The sequence below is a fragment of the Kryptolebias marmoratus genome, linkage group LG22 (assembly GCF_001649575.2).
Source record: "Kryptolebias marmoratus isolate JLee-2015 linkage group LG22, ASM164957v2, whole genome shotgun sequence".
Taxonomy (NCBI): domain Eukaryota; kingdom Metazoa; phylum Chordata; class Actinopteri; order Cyprinodontiformes; family Rivulidae; genus Kryptolebias; species Kryptolebias marmoratus.
The window spans coordinates 18,791,794-18,810,293 of record NC_051451.1 but is presented as its reverse complement, the minus strand read 5'-3'; the positions used below and the strand labels follow the sequence as shown (position 1 = coordinate 18,810,293).

Here is an 18,500-nt window from a genome sequence, read left to right as displayed (position 1 = left end):
GCGCTCGGCATTAGCTGCCGTTTAAACACTTAGGTCATTTCTTCCGAATCTAAAACCCAGAGAACCGCAGCGCAGCTTCATTTATAGGCCTGATAGAGAAGCCCAGAAACAAGTCAAACAGGAAGCTGTGGCTTAACTGTGTTTTAGTGTACAGTCGTAATTTCTCAAGGACTCAAGGGATACCAAGGTTGATGTTGATAATCTTCCACCGAGATCCTGATAGAAACACTTCCGCTCCCGCTCTCAGCACTGGAGATCCAGCGTTTAAAGCGCGCCACAGCCCCCGTTATGTAATCCATAATGCAGCCATCCGGAGCACGTTCATCATCGTAATGGACTCGGGCTCCTACGCGAGTCGGTTTTAAGTCAGCTACGAAACAGCCGGGGTTTAACTTTAAATGCTGACGCCATAAAAAGGTCCGGTTTGTTTTCAATCCCCCCTCCCTTGAGTTGTGCGTCGCCCCCCGCCTCGGAGCACGAACCGACTGAACTGGGCGCCTTCGATTCCATCCGTACAAACTTTACCAAACTGTAACTGAAATTAAACGTAAGGATTTGACATTTTTGTAAGCCTGAGTTGGGCACTATGCTTAAAAGTCGGACTGAATTGCAACAAAGTGAAAAAAACGTAAAGTTTTATCCTTATTTGTGGTGATTCTCTAAAAAGAAACACTGATCACCTGATCGATCAGGCGTTCCTTCTTCAAAACACACACAGTCAGTTCTTCTGATGCTCAAGAATAATCAGAAAGTTCTGTTCTTTTGGGGCTAAGCGATTGTTAGGATCCCCGTTCTGCTGGTTTCATCTTCCCAACAGTTGAATTTCGTCTCCCACTCATGCTGCTCTTATAAGAAACATGTGAATCCTGTTAGAAACCTCCCCTCACATTTGATTTTTCCCTTTATTTTCACTGGTGTGGGAGAAATCAAATGAGGAAATTCGGTGACCTTTTAAGGATTTGCCTAAATAAACACAACAACATTAAACAATTGTGTCTTTGCAAACATTTACTAAATCCCCCCCTCTCGTGTGATCGATATGTTCAGACTTTTCTGTCAACTTTTAAGTCGTTTCTTGACGCCGGCGTAACAGGTTTGTACAATATGGTAGTGCAGCTTTTACCTGTAATTTGTGTAAAAATATGTGTGTCCTTGATTATTATTATTTTTTTTAAATACCTTTACATCTTGTGAGGATAAACACCTACATACAACTGCTCTGTTTTGTCCTTTTTTGATCAAATTCACCAATTCCTTTCACTGTAACATGCAAAATTGAGTAGATTTTCTTAAAAATTGTAACACATGGGCTTGTATAATCTTGTCAACTAAACAATTAAATTAATTTTCTTTTTAGCTGACGACCATATCAATAGTGTAGATGGGTATCATCAACAACAACAACAACAACAATGTGGGGATTAGCACTCCAGAAATGAGTCATCTTCAGTATTTTCTGACACTTTATGGATCTGAATGTGTGTGTTTTTAATAGTCAGTGAGATAATCATCAGATTGGGAGAGTTTCAGTCTAAATCTGCAGTTCTGCAACTCTGAAATGTCAACTAGAAGTGCGGATATTTCCTGTGACACCTTCTCAAACATGAGCCAGACTGAGAGAAGCCGTGTGTTTCCGTTTCTTTTTTCTTTTTTTTCCACATTTCGTTTTATTAAAACACACCCAGTCTGTGTTATTGACTGGGTGAACTGAAAGTAAATGGAGTTATGGTCACGCAGTCGTTTTAATCCGTGGCTTTTGTTTGTTTGTTTGTTTTTCTTTTTGCAGGAAAACAAACTTGCTGAAACTATAATCTGCTCCCCTTCGGCCCAGTTTAGTTTGCTAAAAAAAAAAAAAAAAAGAAAAAAAAATACACAAACTTTTCCTTTAAGGCAGTGGCCACAATGAAAGCAGCCGTACAGAAACAGCTTTTTACGCTGTCCGGCTGTTTTTTTTACAGCAGCTGAGGAGCACAGCCAGCGACTAATTTAGAAACACACACACCGCGTTTAAAATGATGCAAGAATTATAAACATTTTTTTCAACTTAGCGCTTCGCTACAACCGTGTCGAAGTTCTGCGACGACACGAAAAGAGAGAAAACAGAAAAACAACATTAATAATAATAACACTGAGCGGACTTCCTGGATAAAGATAGCGGACTGTGTGCGCGCGTGAGAGAAACAAGAGGAAGGGGTGGACTGCACGCGCGCACACACGCACACACATACATACGCATGTGCGAAAGACAGGAACACACTCACCGCTCGCCGCCTGAGACACGGCAGACACGGCGGTCTGGCCCATATTTCAGCTCGAGCTCCGGGCCAAACCGGGGAGGGGGGAACCGGGACCCCGAACCACCGGCTATAACCGCCCTCTACTCCCGCATAGGCTCGCTCCGCTGCCGCCGAGACGGTTCATTTCGAGAGAGAAAAGGAAAAAAAAAAAAGTTTGGCTCGGTGATGATGGCTGAGGCGCTGGAAACTTTGGTTTCCCTCACCAACTGACGGAGTGACTGATTGGGTCGCACGCGCAGCATCGTAACTTCCCCTCCCACCTCCTCGTCTCGTCCTGTGAGCGGCTGAGAAGTGCCTCTCATTCCGTTATGCAGATTAGAGAGGGGCTGCTGCTGGGGGGCTCCGACACCTCCAGCCCTTACTTTACACGCTGACTGGGAGAAGGAAGAAACACGACGACAGGCACACCAAGAGTGAGTGCGTTAGCTCGAGCATCTCACTGGTTTCTGATATAGTTTTTAGATTTTGCTGCTTTCGGTCAACCCAATCCAAGATGGCTGCCGCAGTTTGTCAACCTTAGCGTACACAGAAAAGGCCATAACTCAGTCAATTTCACATTCATTGAGTTATAATTTGGTATGGTAGTAGCTGAAAGCTCACCGCATCGCATACTCTGAGCACTAACAGGTAAAGCAAAATCTTCAATAAGAATTTCAGCATTAACTTTATTAGACTCAAGATGGCCGCTACAATTGGCTTTAACTCGGTTAGTTCTTCAAAATCTAAACTAAAATTTGGTGTGGTAGTAGTCAATCATTCCCACACTTGGAACACTAATAGATTATTCAGGATTTTTGTTTAAGACTTTATTAACTTTAGGAGTAAATCCAATTCAAGATGGCCGCCACAGTTTGTCAACCTTAGCATACACAGAAATGGCTATAACTCAGTCAGTTTCGCATTTATTGAGCTAAAATTTGATGTAGTAGCTGAGAGCTAACCTCATCAGCATGAAAAGATCACGCAAACTCTGATAAAAAATTTAGCATTAACTTTGTCAAGTGCAAGATGGCTGCCACAGCTAGCTGACTTTAGCAATAGGCATAAATGGCTCTGGCAGTTAAAAAAAAATTGTGCTAAAATTTGGTGTTGTAGTAGCTGAGAGTCACCCCACAACTCATACTTGGAGCGCTTAAGTTTTAAACTTTATCAATAACCTTTGAAGTCCACCCAATACAAGATGGCCGCCACAGTTTATCAACCATAGAAAACACAAAATTTGACAAAAACATCGCCCTCTGGAACAGTATGTGCAAAATCTGTTTAAAACTTTAGCATTAAGGAGTACAGTTCAAGACTGCCACCACAGCTAATAACCTTTGCAAATGGGAAAGAATTTGGCTACGATTCAGTCAGATTTCCAGATATTGAACTAAAATGTTGTATTTAATATATTAAAATAGCCTAAGTTGATGATTTGTATCCAGAATGCATTTGGATTGGTAAAGTTTTACTTTTTGTATCCATTCTTTATGATAAAAAACATTGTACTTCACTACACTTTAAAACTGTAGTTCCCCAAAAGGTCTGATAATCTTCAGAAATCAAATTAAATTAAAAGTGATCTCTAATAGCATATTTTCATCATAATTATATTACAAATGATACATACAGTAGTAGTCATAAAATAAGGAAAAAGGCTTCAAATATTTATTAAATATTTGAATACTTGAGACAATATTTGGGGTCACAAGCCTCTGCCATTGTTACGTTTTGTGAGTCAAAAGCTAAAAAGTTTAGGAACCACTTCTTTAAATTTTTATATAATATGAATTGGCTTGCTAGATCAAAGTAAGTGTGCAGCTTCCAGTTTGGTTTGTGATGCTTTCCAGGAAGTAAAACACAAACAAAGACACTATGGTTTAAGACCTCTGCTGTCGATCACATTTCTGTCAGCTAACCGTTTTCAAACCTGCCTCCAACTTTACAAATAAAGCAAATATTGAAACAGATGTCAGCAGATCTGTTCTCACAGCGTCCTTTTGTCCTCCTCGAATGTGACACAGAGTGATCATTTTGGTTTAAATTAAGCAGCCGAATGGCAACTCGCTCAAGAAACTATCCTTAGCACCTCGTGAAAATCTTCACGCGAGTACAGAGGGGAAGTTGAAGAGGAACTGAGAAGAGTTTTAAATCAAGGTCAAAGGTCATCTTCACTGCAGGATCATACTGCTCGCACGCAAACGCTCTTCTGGCCGTCATTTCCAGCTACCAGTCAGGGACAGAAGGGAAGTTTGTGACATTATTTCTCATCTAATTGAATATTAAAACGATAAAACTAAACCTGGGAGTCAACGTTGAGAACGCGCTACGCTGCTGGCTTGTGAAGGTTTATAGTTTATTACTTCCAAGCAGGAGCATCCATACTTCAGGTGTGTTTTTAACTGCTGAACTTCAAGTCAGGAGTAAGTCGAGTATTTAACGCATTGGTTCCCAAAGTTGGGGTCGCAAAATGCCAAGTCAGGCTCTTGAGATGTCCTTAAGTAATCAGACTAAATAAAAAAAAACAATCCTAATTGCATTTTTTTTTCCATATTCAATTGATCAAACCATAAATGAATAAAGCTTGTATAGTGGTTGTTATGACTGTGTTGCCATTATGCTCCTATTTAATTGGCTTAGAGATGTTTATGCATTTCAACCAGTGTTGGAGATAATGAGAATCTTTCACTGTTATTTTGTGGTTTGGTTGCTGAAAAGGTCTGAACTAATGGAAGCAAACTGACACTGGGTTGGAATTTGTTTTTCTCTTCCTTCCCTGTTTATTCGTCTTCATGCGTACACAAGTTGAGTTTCAGTATTACATATACAAGCTTTTAACATTATCTTCCCAGTTGGAGTTTTACAAAATAAACTTAAGATTTTGACAACAGTATTTCTACTTAATAGAAGATAAATGAAGCCAATCTGCAGGAAAATGACCTTGTGAGCCAATCAAAGTGCAATGAGCACAAAAATTGCAGATAAACACGTTGATGTAGGCTGTGACACAGCTGAATTCTCATGGTGCCAGTATAACGTGTACTGTACTACAAAAAGCAAACTGTTTGTTTTTTTTAGAATCAGCCAATGCGAGTTAACACAAATTTCAGTTGTAAATGTTTATTTAAGCACAAAAACATTTATGGGTATCTGTGGGTCAATGCTTTGGGATCAAACTGCCTTGTTAGTCCATAATAATTAAATGAGCGTCTGGTCTGGACAGTGTTAGTGGCTCCAGATGAGGTCTATTACAGTAAACTCTGCGCTGAAGGCAATTTATTATGAGAATAGAGGATGACAGCGAACCCTGAACCCTGCTGTGAGTCAGAAGGGACATCAGCCAACTTTTAGGAGGGCACCAGCGTGTTGTGTTTAATTTTAATGCTCACAAACCGAGCCAGCTCCCCTTGCTTCTGGCTTACAGTGAGTGCATGTGTGTATTTGTGTGTGTGTGTGTCGCCGGTCTCAGCTGAGATCTTGCAGAACATCACTTGATAGAAGTGAGCCGTCTCACACAGAGCTGTAGCTACATTATTTCAGCTAATATTACACCAAACATTTATGCTTTTGAACGTTTTCCCTGCAGTCTTTATGGGGGTTTGCTTTTTATTTCCAAGTAGAAAGGACTGTAGCTCTAATAACACATTGTTAAACATCCCAAACTTATGGGAATTTTACATACCGTCACAAACACCTGCTTACACACAAAGAGACGCCTGTGCGCCCAAACCGCTGCACGAGCAGCTCCAACTTGTTTGGCGAGGAAGTGAAGTATTTCCCATTTAGATGAAGGCTGCCATCTAGTGTCGGAATGAGGCAAAGCATTTCAGTGACTTGTATGACAGTTTGGTTGAATTTTTAATGCGAAACTTGTCCCTGCGTCAGTGCCGTCCACTTTTTGTTTTTCTTGCCCAAGTATTAAAAGAGTAAAAAGGCAGAGATTTAGATTGCAGTCACAAAAAGTCCCTTTTTTTTTTTTTGCAAAGAATTAGACAAAATTAAGCGATCTTGCACAGGTTATCCAAACATTTGTGCAGTCTCTCTCTCTAACTATTAATACAATAACCTGATTATTCTGCAGTAAATCACATGCATTTCTGCTTTTTTTTTTTTTTTTTAAACATGCGCTTTAGATGGGCTCTTTAAGTGATGTGGAATATAATCAAACTACTAAATTTAGCTGTGTCGAGATGGTTCTGTTCAAAGTTCCAACTAATGTTTGAACTGGAAGGTCGTCAGTGACTTTGATGGACGTGAACCTGCAGGAAGTCGGTGGAGAGGCAGGAGGATAAAAACAGAACAGGAGGATGGAGGTACTTAGAGAGGTTAACAAGGGAAAACGTGTTATCTGCCTGGATTTAAAGTCACACACTTATTCTGTGTCATCTGTTGGAGGCTAAATGTGTTAAAAGACAAAAAAATAAAATCATTAAAATGCACATTTAGGAGCTCAAACTGACAAAGTGATGTTTTAATTGTTAATTTCAGCCTGTGTACTAGAAGTTTGCATGAAATTTAATGTGTTTTTTACTGTTGATTTAGTTTTTTTATCAGCTTTTATGATGCTGCAGAATGCGTCGACCCTTATTGTTTTACTTTGAAAAAGTAATTCCCCGCTCCTTTGGCTTTACAGTTTACGTTCCATCTGTCTTAAAAACAAGCCAACAAAGAAAATATTCTCCCGTACTTTCATTGTGGGTCCGACGGAGTGTTACAGATACCGTCAGATCATATTTGACCCACATAAATGACACAATTACCCCTTTTTTTTCTCCTCGGTTGTCTTTTAGAGTCGTATATTCAGAGCTGTGTGTCTGTCGGTTGCAAACTTTGGTCTTCAGCAAGTGGACCAAAAAGCTCGATCAGATTGCCATCAGGCCACTTAAATGGTCGGGTGAGGGAATTTTATTCTGAAAAAGCCGTTTGGTCAAACAAGCCAAATCAGAAGCACCATGCTGGACGAACCAGCAGGTGCTAAGAGCCCTGTTTTAGCCTGAAAAGTTGATAATTCGCCTGATCTTTTTTCAAATTAGAAGTCTTGCCGAGCGTCACCCACTTGTGGAATTGTTTTGCGTCGTCGTTTTCTGCCTCAAACCTTTTGGGCTCTGCTTTTTTTACCGTTTGAGTCGAGGACTGGTCAGCTACAAGGAAAGCCTCCCTCTGGATTTGGCTCGGATCGATTTGATGCTTTTACAGGTAATTTGTAAAGAAAACACACACACACACACGATCTCTAAAAAGGGGAATCTCTGGAAATACACTGCATTCAAAGTCAAAGGGATGCACATTTTGGTATCGGAACGTGTGTGTCAGGGTAATGCTTTTTTTCAGGAAGCGCGTCTTGATCGTCCTGACACTAAATAACAGAGATCAACCGAGGCCGGCTGACCTTTCACGGCCCAGAGCAGGAACAGGAGAGACGATGGAGGTGAAGGAGACGAGGGGCCAAAAGGAAGGAAGAGAGTCATCAAATATTAAGTAGTAGCCTCAGCAGAACAAGGGATAATAATTGTTTAAGTGCTTCGTTTCAAAGCCCTTTTCTCCTCACTGACTTATTTATTGAACTCCATGCCTTAGCACTGTCACAGACCAGCGCGGGTGTTTCCTTTCATGACAACCCCAGGCTAAGAAAATGAGATAAATAAATACTCAAAATTCTCACTGGCTCTCGTGTTTTTACGGCGCACTTCCTGCCTGTGTGCACAAATGGGCCGAGCGCAAGAAGTTACTAAGTGACCTTTCAAGAGCCGGCGCTCAGACGTTTTCCAAAGCGGGCCCGTGAGTCAGAGCGCGCGCTGTCAAAGCAGCCGAGTGTGATTCAGCAAGAAACAGACCCTGCCGTACGAGAGCTGAGGGAAGACAAAGCTGCAGAAAAAACATCTCCTGGTCCGACCGGCTCAAACTGATAAATCACGCTCTGTAGACGTGAATAAATGTGCTTTATGTGGCAGGATTTTTCTTAATTTCCAGTTTTTAAGCAAACCGAGTCGTCGTTCCTTTTCACTGAAAGTCTAAAAATCTGAAAAAAGCTACTGAAAAGTAAAGTTTAGGGCTCCTCATTTTCCAGATTTGTCTCATTAGAAATTTGCGAAAACAGCGTAAGAAGATTTTCATCTCATCTCCGGAGCGCCGCTGTGAGCCAAACGGAAAACTGTTGCCCCTAACGCACACACACACACACACACACACACATAAAGAAGTGGGGCAAACACTAAAACACATCAGTTTGAAGGAAAGGCTGAGCCTCAGAATTTAGATGTTCTGAGGCTGGACATTTGTGTCTGTTCCCACCACATGCTGACTATATCTGCCGTTCCAACTAAACCTTCCGCCTCAGCAAAAACTTTGAGCTCTTAACGTTGGTTATTATGTAGTCATGATTATTTAATGTAACAGAGGGGGTTTAAATTTAGCTGGAACCCAAAGGAACCCCTGCTTCCAGTAAGTGAGGCGGGGTTTGGGTTGGCTACCCTGCAGCCACCAAATACAACAATCCCGATTGATTTGGTTTTACCTGTTCGTGCTTTCAGCGCCACAGTAACTTAAAGGCCAAGCGATCCTGGACGGAATGCATATATCCCCCCCCGCCGCCGTTCATACCAGAGTTTTAGACTAAAATCATCTCCTGCTGAGAAATGACACTTTGGTCAAACCTTGAAAATAACATTATAAACAATCTCACGCAACATCATGACTCAGAGTGTTGGTTTTCAGTGACTCTTGGCTATTTCTACAGCTAATTTTACCGCTATGTTAAAATTTTCAAATTTTTTGTCTTTTCTAAGGTAGGTTGGCCCTCTTACAACAGGTTGGCTTCGAAGTTTATCAGTTGTTGAGGTGCATCTACTCATTATTTCCTGAAAGTTTCATTAAAATGTATCCTGTGGTTTATGAGATATTTTGCTAACAGACACAGTTGACTCCTAAACAAGCATCTTGCCCAGTCTGTTAGAACTCATAACACGTGTTGGCGGATCAGTCTCAGCTGCAACCACACCAAATTTTAGCTCAATATCTGTAAAACTGACTGAATTATGCCCAGTTGTCTGTTTTTTAATATGAGTTGGCTGTGGCGGCCATCTTGAATTGGGCTGCCTCCAAAAGGTAATCAGTTGTAGACGTACATCCAGTGTTTACCTTCTGCAAGTTTCGTTAAATTTTGTCCAACAGTTTGTGAGATATTTTGCTAACAGATATGGACGAAAACATCATCGTCCACCTTTGCCTTTTGGAGGTGGCTGATAAAACATTATTACAGCTTTAGTTGCCGGGGATAAAATGTATTCCATATTGAATCATTTTCACCTTGCAAGTTCCTGATTTCACAGCCACAAGTTTGTCTCTCACGCAACAATTCCACGCACTTCTATTTTAAAACATCAGCTCCCTCCTGATGTAAGAACGCCGCGGTGTTTACTTCTGTTTCCCCTTCCTTTTTCGCATCAGCCAGCGAGCCTGCTCTGAAACCCGATCCCCTGTTTGTTGTGTTCGCTTCGGCGTGGCCCATCAGCTGCCATCACTGCTAAAATGTTGTCCGCATAAATCAATAGTTGACATCCTGCCAGACATGCAGTCAGATGGAGCAGGCTTCGAGAGGAACACAATGTGAGTAAGAAAAATCAAAAAACAAAAACAAGAAGAAGAAAAACCCACAAAGCTGTGGACGAAAAAAAACAAAAAAATGAGCCAAAGGAAAAACTGAAAGAGGACTGTGGGACAGAGTTAATAGGAACCACAAGAAAAGGGTCACGGGGGCAGGAAAATGTTCAAATTTAGCACAAACGCATTAAAAACCATCCGCTGTTTTTGTAAGTTTGTGATAATGAGTCTGAGAAAAAAAAACACTAAACAAACAGCGGGAAGCATGAAGACTTCCGCGTCTCCGTCTCCTAACTATAAAAGGTCAAATCTGCGCAGATTTGTCAATCGCAAAAGCAGCTGTCTCAGGCATGTCGGCCATGTTTACTCAGTCGTGTTGCGTGGCCGTCAGGACATCATTCCTGTTTGGCAGGGCTTGGTTTTCAAACGTAAACTGCTAGCTCGCCGGTGATGGTTGCTTTGGCCACTGTCCAGCGAGCTTCTTACCGACACCACGCTGAGGTCTGTTTTCAGCGGAGCGCGGCTCCAAAAAGGTCCCGCTTGAGGTTTTCGACGTGTTCGTCTGACACGTTAAATTCCCCAAACGGCTGTAAAACAAACAAAAAAAAGAGCTGGCATGATGCAAAGAGAGATATTTGGTTAAACAGACAGAATTAAAAAAAATAATAATAATACAACACAAACACGGTCACGAGCAGCTCGGACGTAAGGAGTGCTCTCCTTAAAAATGCAGCTGAGCCACCTGTCAAACGAGCAGATCGATCTAGAGTTGGGCTGTTTAACAGGATCACGCCTAACATTCTTCCTGAACGTTAATGACTGCAGCATTTGTGGCATAACTTAAGCCATAGGAGTGGCTTTTCTGTCAAGCGTCGGTATTTCCAAATCTGGAAGCTGACGTGCCGTCAGCTGGTCCGAAGAGTTGTTTTTTTTGTCCAGAGGCTCCATACAGCGGAACTCCAGCATTTTGTACCAAATTCGTTTCATCAGCAACAGGTCAGTGAGAGGACCTGAAGCTCTCAGACAGGCAGAGGTTCCCCTGTTGGCAAAGACTGCGTCTAAAATAAAGAAATAATAAAAGGATAAAATAAAGGAACATCAAAAGATTTGAAGAATCTTGAGAAATATCTGTGGCTGAAAGTCAACTTTAGCTGCCTGTGATCTTCAGGCCCTCGTCAAAACAATGACTTTTTTATGGCAATCACTGAAGTTCAAAAGCCAGCCTCTCTGATGGTATGGAGGTGCATTAGTGCCTCTATACCGTACCGGTTTTCGAGCCACACGCGCTCCCATCGAGACGTCTTCTTGTTCAGGCCTTGCGCGTTTCAGCGAGACGATCCGAAACTGCAGACAGCCTCCACCCCAACAGCGGGGCTCAAGAAAAATGGTACAATTGCTCAGTTTAAATAATTGGTATGGTTAATATGTTTACTATATGGGTTTATGATTCTGTTTTTATTCACATTTTACACACCGTCCCAACTTTTTCAGAACTAGAGTGGCACACATTGAGCGGTCCCATCAGGCTGCCGCCGACTCCTCCGTTCAGCAGCAGGAAGAGAAAACGCACACGGCAGGGTACGACGACCTGCCGCAGAGTTCACAGGAAACCAGCGCACGCAACAATCGCAGGGGGGGGGCAACAATCGCAGGAGCTGCTTTGCCTTGCAAAAACGCTGATTCACAAATTCGCAACCGGCAATAACTTGTCGCGTGCGCACGTGAGCTCATTCTACCCAAATCTGCGCGACCACAAACAAGACTGTGCACGAAGAAAACAACTTGTTGCAAAATGACTGCGTTTCTGTTAAAGACCATATGTTAGAGGATGTGATTTAGTGGTAAACCAGGAGATTTGGGAGTGTGGAGTTAAACTTCTGGATTATGTTATAATGTGTTATTGTAGACAAAAGCCTCACACACACACACACACACACACACACACACACATATATATATATATATATATATATATATATATATATATATATATGTATGTCAAATGCAAAGATATTATTAAAGTCCTAGCATCGCCTGAAGGAATGCATATCGCCTTTCATGCCAGAGTTCAGACTAAGATCATCTGATGATTAGAACAGCTACTACCAAGTTTTAGGTCAAAATCTGTAAAAATAGACAAATTTATAGCTAAGATTGAGGCCGCCATGTTACCCTGGGTGGGCCCTACAAGTTAATGCGCTGTAGACGAGCACCCATTGATGACGTGCTGAAAGTGTCGTTACAGTACATCCAGTGTACACACACTTAACACACACACACACATATGGGCAGAAGCATTATCACCTTCAGACAATAACAGCTGCTGAATGACTGCATGCACAGGTGAGGGTAAGACACATTAGACGGCTCACGAGATTAAAAAAGGGGGGCTGTATGAGCGAGGACCATTCACCAGGCTTCGGCTAATAAACACACTGATATGACAACCTCTGCAAACAATAATTAAACTACATTAGATAACATGGACCTAATATAGCCTGCCGGCCCACTCTGACTGACGTACCGTAGGCACTTTGGTCCAACACGCCCAGGGAGGCAATCAGCCAAGCATTCTGGGAGTTATTTGTGGAAACCAGTTTCTTTTTTTCTCGAAATAGGCGTTCATAACAAAGTAGCTGTCATCGGATGAAGTCTTGTTTTCTTTCTGTGCAAGAAACCCCAAGTGCTACAGTGTCAGCGTGGGCAGACTTGTCAAAAAAAAAAAAAAACCAGAGCACACAATTGCCATTGCTTAATAAGCGTTGCCTAAGAATACGTCCACAATAATGAAACAAAACACGAATGTGACTGAGTGATCGAGTGTGTAATTATTATTGCATCAAGCGCCGCCCGCTCTGATCTGTCAGGCGCTCCTGTACACATTCTGTGGCTGGATGTTGCTGAACTGAGAGAGGCGCTTATTGCAAAATCCGAAACGAGGCAAAACGAGCTCCAGTCAAATGACCGTGATCTCTCACAGCAACACACACACAGCCGCTGTTCTTTCAAGTCAAAGCCTCCTGTCCAGCGAGGTCTCTTTAAAACAGAACGCCGAATTTGTTTCCAACAGGCAGAGCAGTTGGAGTCAAACAGGTGAGGAGTGAGGAGATTCCCTCCGCCTGGACCGGCTCAGGGGCCGGGAGGAAAACTCACCATCATGTTCCATGATTCGATCCCCTCGAGGAGTGAGCTCAGGAGCGTGAGCTGATCCCTGCTGCTTCCCGACACACAACCTCTCTCCCTCCCTCGAACTCACCCTCCTCCCTCCTCCTCCTCCTCCTCCTCCTCCTCCTCTCTGCCTCTCTGCGCTCCCCTCCTCCTTCCTCGGCTGCACCCTCCTCAGCTCGCTCCTCCTTCCCTCCCTCCACCCACAAATAAAGAGCATTAAAAGTTAATGTTTGTTTCCATCTCAGGTCTTCTCTCTCCACCCTCCTCTGATATGAGTCTCATCCTGTCTGCATCTCCACGACTGTCAAGGTTTTTCCTACTTCCTCTGGCTCCAGCCTCATCTATCTTACTTACCCCCCCCCCCAAACACACACACACACACTTGTAAAATCCCTCAATGACACATAGAATAAAAGAAAAAAGAAGATACCTTCATGTCATTTCTGAACGTGAAGCAGGTGAGCAGGATGTGGAGGCGTAAAAAAATGTGACAAATGTGTCGATCCAAAGTTCAGAGCAGTAGTTGTTCAGCAAAATCAGTTTAATTCAAACGAATTCACACGGAACCAAAGTTAATGTTCTTTGCTTAGAGATTAATCAAAGACCACAAACTGCTTTTTGGCCCGTATTTAAGTTGTCTGAAAGCTAAATAAAACCAAAACAATAGATTTCCTTCAGTAGATTTAGAAAATGTGCTGACGTGATTTTTTTTTTAAATAAAAGATTTATTTGTGCCTAAAACAGTTTGATTCTATACAAGTATGTTTATGAAATGTAAGAAATCAAGATAAATATGCTTACTTTTTTTTTTTTTTTTAATTTATGAAGAAAAAGTCTCCAGTTGTTGAAATGCACCAGTCTGGATTGGTTGAATTAGCTACAATTAAATTAAATCTATCTTAATGAAGCTCACTAATTGTCTGTTTGCTCAGTAAACAGCGCGTCTTTTATGCGTTTTTTTTTTTTTTTCAAATTTTATTTTGATTGTTGCTTAGTAACACAACTCAAGACCGTGGCAGCCAGAGAAGTGCGTCACAACGAAACTAAACAAAGCAGATATTGAACCCGTGTTTTCTGGCCTGATCTCAACACGGAGAGGCTGAAAGTGACAGAAGGTAAAAAAACAAACAAACAAGAGGAGCGCTGACGGATCCGGGTTTAAAACTTCACCACCAGCTGTTGGTGTCGATTCTTTCTGTCTGTCTGTTAGCAAAATATCTCGTGAACTGCTCGCTGATGGCAGCCACATCTAGTCGACTTTGACCCAAGGAAAACCAACAATAACTCATCACTCAGCTGCAGCTTGGTGTGTTTTAGCTTAAATCTTTGGCACTAATGGTTAGTTTTTAGGGTAAGGTGTCCTTTTCGGGGTTAGAATGTTGGGCTAGTTAAAGCTGGGATTAAAGGACATTATGTCAGTGGATTAAAAAAAAAAACATAATCAGCAGTAAAGCAGTCATAACGTCCTCACAACCAAAATATTGACAACATTATTGACTACATGAGAGCAGCTTTAGGTAGTAAAGTTAAGGCCTCATCAGTCAAACTAAATCTTCTAGTTTTCCTGTTTCCTTCCTTTTAATTTCTTTATTCTTTCACTTTCCTCCTCTGGTTTTAATCCCTCGTATGTCAGCATCTTAAAGTTGTCATTTTGTCATTCCCCTCCCCCCCGAACGATTATTAAACTTCCATTACGTCCAAAGATGCACTCAGTGTACAAGGGCGGCATCGTTAGAGTTGTGTTAACATCCTGTTCATTTGCTGCTGAGGCGTTTTTTTTTTGTTTGTTTTTTTTACAAATATTAATAGAGTTAAAGGCTTAGTGAGTAACCACGGAGTTCCTGATAGGCAGATGGAGGGGGAGAGAAACGGCGTGAGTGAGACTTTGACTTTTCGAGCAGGCCGACGAAGCGACTCGCAGCGAGTCAGAGAGAACGACTGGCTCGTCGGCTCTGACCAGTGTCATTACTGCCTGAGCTCACACGGAACGATTACAAGGTTTGCCCGAAACGATGATCTAAGTTTAACACTTTGGCCTTAAAAGGTGGCGGGCGACATGCATTCATTAACTTAAAGTGCCTCAGTTATTTCACTCTCTGATTCATTAAATATACTAAAAGAAAAGCTCCAAGTAAAACACCCCCCCATCCCTGTTTCTCTGCGTTTAATATCTGGTTCCATGCTGCCTCAGCTGTTTCCAGTGGCTCTATAGGGGTCAAAGGTCACTCTGGGTCGTATGGTAACACGCTGGGCAGTCCTGTTGTTTTGTTTGTTTTTTTTGTTCAGATTTTCAACATCGAATTTCATTATGTTTAAACGAGACACGAGAGCGCTTCCTGAACAGGAGCAGAAAAATAAACCCCCTGAAATCTGAACTTCACCTTCACGTCCGCCGAATTACCGATTGCACAACGCTTGCACGGGAGGGATTCGAGCTCTTCCAGATTGGTCTTTCAGCGAAATAACACAGTTTAATGATTAGACCTTTGGTTGGAGATGCATCTCTGCGGCTGTAACAGAAGCCACACCAGGAGCTAAGGATAGACGGCGTGTGTGTGTGTGTGTGTGTGTGAGAAAAGAAGGCGGGAGATCGGCTCTCTGTGCAGCAGAAGCATTTAACAAGTAGCTGTTGCAGTCTGCAGTCTTAAAAGGTCTGTAATCAATGCTATTTTAAGCCGAGCAGCCGAAAAGGACAGAGCTACCAGCAAGCTGATGGTCCTTATTGTCTTTTCCTTCCTCCTCTTTAACCATCACATGCCTGCATGATTTTTTGTTTTTTTCATAAACTGACTTATGTTCTGCTCTTAGAGCTCCTCTTTTTTTTCGGCGGGGCAGCTGTGATTATTCTTTTCTGCTTCAACATGTCAGCTTTTCTCGGTTCCCCTGTCACTCCTTTTCTCTTTGTTCGCGCCACCCCCCCTCTAATTACAAGAAACGGATGCTTAGAGAGAGACAGCATCCATCCGGAGGACAGCGTGTTATTTACCAGGAGCGCCACATCGTTGTCCTTCTCAGAACAAAGAGTCCGCGACTTAGCGTGATGTCCACACACAGAAATTGGACATCTCGATGAAAATGGGACAAATGGCATTTACTTGGAAAAAAGGCTGATATGAGCTGAAGAAGCTCAGCTGTTGAAGCTACACAAAGAGGAACAGCTAAAAGGAGCAGGACACCAGCTGAACGCTAAAAAGGATCAAAACGGGAGTCAAAATGGCAGCTGAAAGTGTCAAAACTCGCTAAAAGCAGCAAAAGAGTGGCTAAAAGCTGCAAGAAACAAAAGGTAGCAGATCAGTAGTCTAAACTAAAGTAGCAGAACAGTAGCTAAATGCTAAAAGTAACTAAAGACTGGCGAAAAATTAAGAGTAGCAGAAGAAAACAAAACCAGAGCAAGTACATGAAGTAGATTTTGAAGAGAACAATGTTTATTAAGAACTGAAGAGCTCTCGATATATTCCTATGGTGAAAATATTGGTAAATATTTTTAAAAGTGTGAAAATCTCCTGAATGAGCTGAACGTTTTGATGTATGAATGACTAAAACATCACAAAGTCTACAGAAAGAGGTTGTGCAAAAAAGATATGAAAAACAGAACAAAACATGTAAACAACATTCAGTGAAATATTCATTAATATTTTGTTGTTTAATCTTCAGAAATGGACTGTTTTTTTATGACAGGAAAAAAAAACATCCTAAGTTTTATATTTCATCTGGACTAGAGCTGAAACCTCCTGACATTTTCGGCAAGGGCTTCAGCCGAAGCGCTCACATTTGGATCCTGCCGCCGTCATTAGAGAGATGATTGTTGCCACAGAGGGTTTATTGGCCTCAGTAAATGCATTAGCTTTACAAAAGATAAAAGTTCTGTCTCTAAATGGATTTCACATCCTCAATAATTCTGATAAGAACGGACTAAAAGGAAAAATAAATGACCGAAGTGTGGATGGGATGAACACACTTTGAGCAGAGCTCTGTGTAAAAATGGCGAAACAGCTCCCCCTGCTGTTCATTTTTGGGATATTTTCCAATTTTCTGAAAATCACAACTCACATTTTTATTTGATTATAGAACCTAAAATCAGGAATTCATCCTATATGTAAAACTAAAAGGGTTCAGAACATAAATAGGCTTTGCCGTCATATGATAATTATATGAACTATCAAACAGTCAGCTTCAGTTTAATGTTCAGTCAAATGGAAAGCATTTCAAACCACTTGTGTTCAAACAGGTGAAACACACAAATAACTTTTGGACATCTAGTTTCTTAACTGCTCCACTCAGCAGCAATTTCCTGTAACTGCAAACATAAACACACAACACTTCCTGTGTCAGACAAGCAGAATGACTGCAGCATCGACGTAAACAAGCCGGTGGTGATACCAATCAGACCGCAAAAACAAGGCAGTCCTCATAAAAAAAAATATATATATTTACGTGTCCAATGAAGCTTCAATTCTGCAGTCGGAGATGGTTAAAGTGCACAGCTGCACGAGATAAGAAGATGACTGATAGGAAGTGGTTCAAACCACCAAGATGATCTCGGCCTGAATGTGCTCAGCAGCAGCGGGGCAGCAAGCAGCAGGAGTGTCCCACTGACATTTAAGTGGGAGGATGAGAGCACAGAGTGGGTTAACGCCGCGGCTGAGGTGTTACACCGCCAACAGACTCGTCACCCGACCACTGGACGCTGCAGAAGTTTGAGTTTTCTTGCAAAGGGCACAACTAACTGTGAAAGTGATGCTTCTGTCTTCACCAAATTTCAGCTGAGGGTTTCCCTGTCTGCGCTGTAGAGCTTAAAATGCATGGTTTCACAGCCAGTTTAAGGGGTTTATATATATATATATATATAAACAGGTGAGCACAGAAGTATGGAGCTGAGATAAATCACTGAATTGTTAAGCAGTTATTTGTGTTGTATTATAATAAAGAGTTTACTTATTTAAAGAATAAAGAGCACAAATGAGAGTAAGACATTCTTGTGAAAGACCTGAAAGTTATTCTTGCTTCGAGTCATTTGAAGATGCAGTGCAAAATCAAAAGTACAGACAAACATTTTTGCATTTTACTTTGGTTATATTAAATAAATCCACCACCCATCCGAGTTTATTTAGCTGTTTTGCCTTATTAAACTTCAGTTATGGGGTGTTTGGCTTTCGGGTGAGGGTCAGACAGTGGTGCAGTGGTGTGTCCCCTACCTGAGCGGGCCCCCCGGAGCCTGAACAACACCCTGCTGCGAAACCCCGAGGTGTCACTGTGGGAGCGGAACCTGGGAGCAGGCAGCAGCTGAGGGAAGCGTCTCATCTCCGGGTAGGTGTCCCCCTCCTCGTCCTCCATGGTTGCCTCCTCCACCACCGAGAGAGAAGCAGCAGCAGAATGAAACTTCACAGGAACATCAGCAGCCGCGGCAGGATGGCCCTCCTCTGTTCAAACTCTTTCCTGTTTGTCACCGCCCTC

The 18,500-nt window shown here is 42.1% G+C and overlaps 1 protein-coding gene across 4 annotated transcripts in view; it reads right to left on the bottom strand.

Annotated features, from left to right (window-relative positions):
• phactr2 (phosphatase and actin regulator 2) overlaps nucleotides 1–18,447 on the bottom strand; it is a 41,601-nt gene extending 23,154 nt beyond the window's left edge. Inside the window, exon 1 of one of the 4 annotated variants that reach the window (XM_025008978.2) lies at nucleotides 18,242–18,447. In XM_025008978.2, coding sequence (XP_024864746.1) covers nucleotides 18,242–18,380 — 139 coding nt within the window. In that variant the 5' untranslated portion in view covers nucleotides 18,381–18,447. Of the gene's footprint in view, nucleotides 1–2,261; nucleotides 2,521–13,031; nucleotides 13,129–18,241 lie in introns of those variants that run through there. The other 3 variants (XM_025008986.2, XM_025008988.2, XM_037973701.1) reach the window with 3 other exon arrangements.
• Between the last annotated feature and the right edge of the window lie 53 nt (nucleotides 18,448–18,500).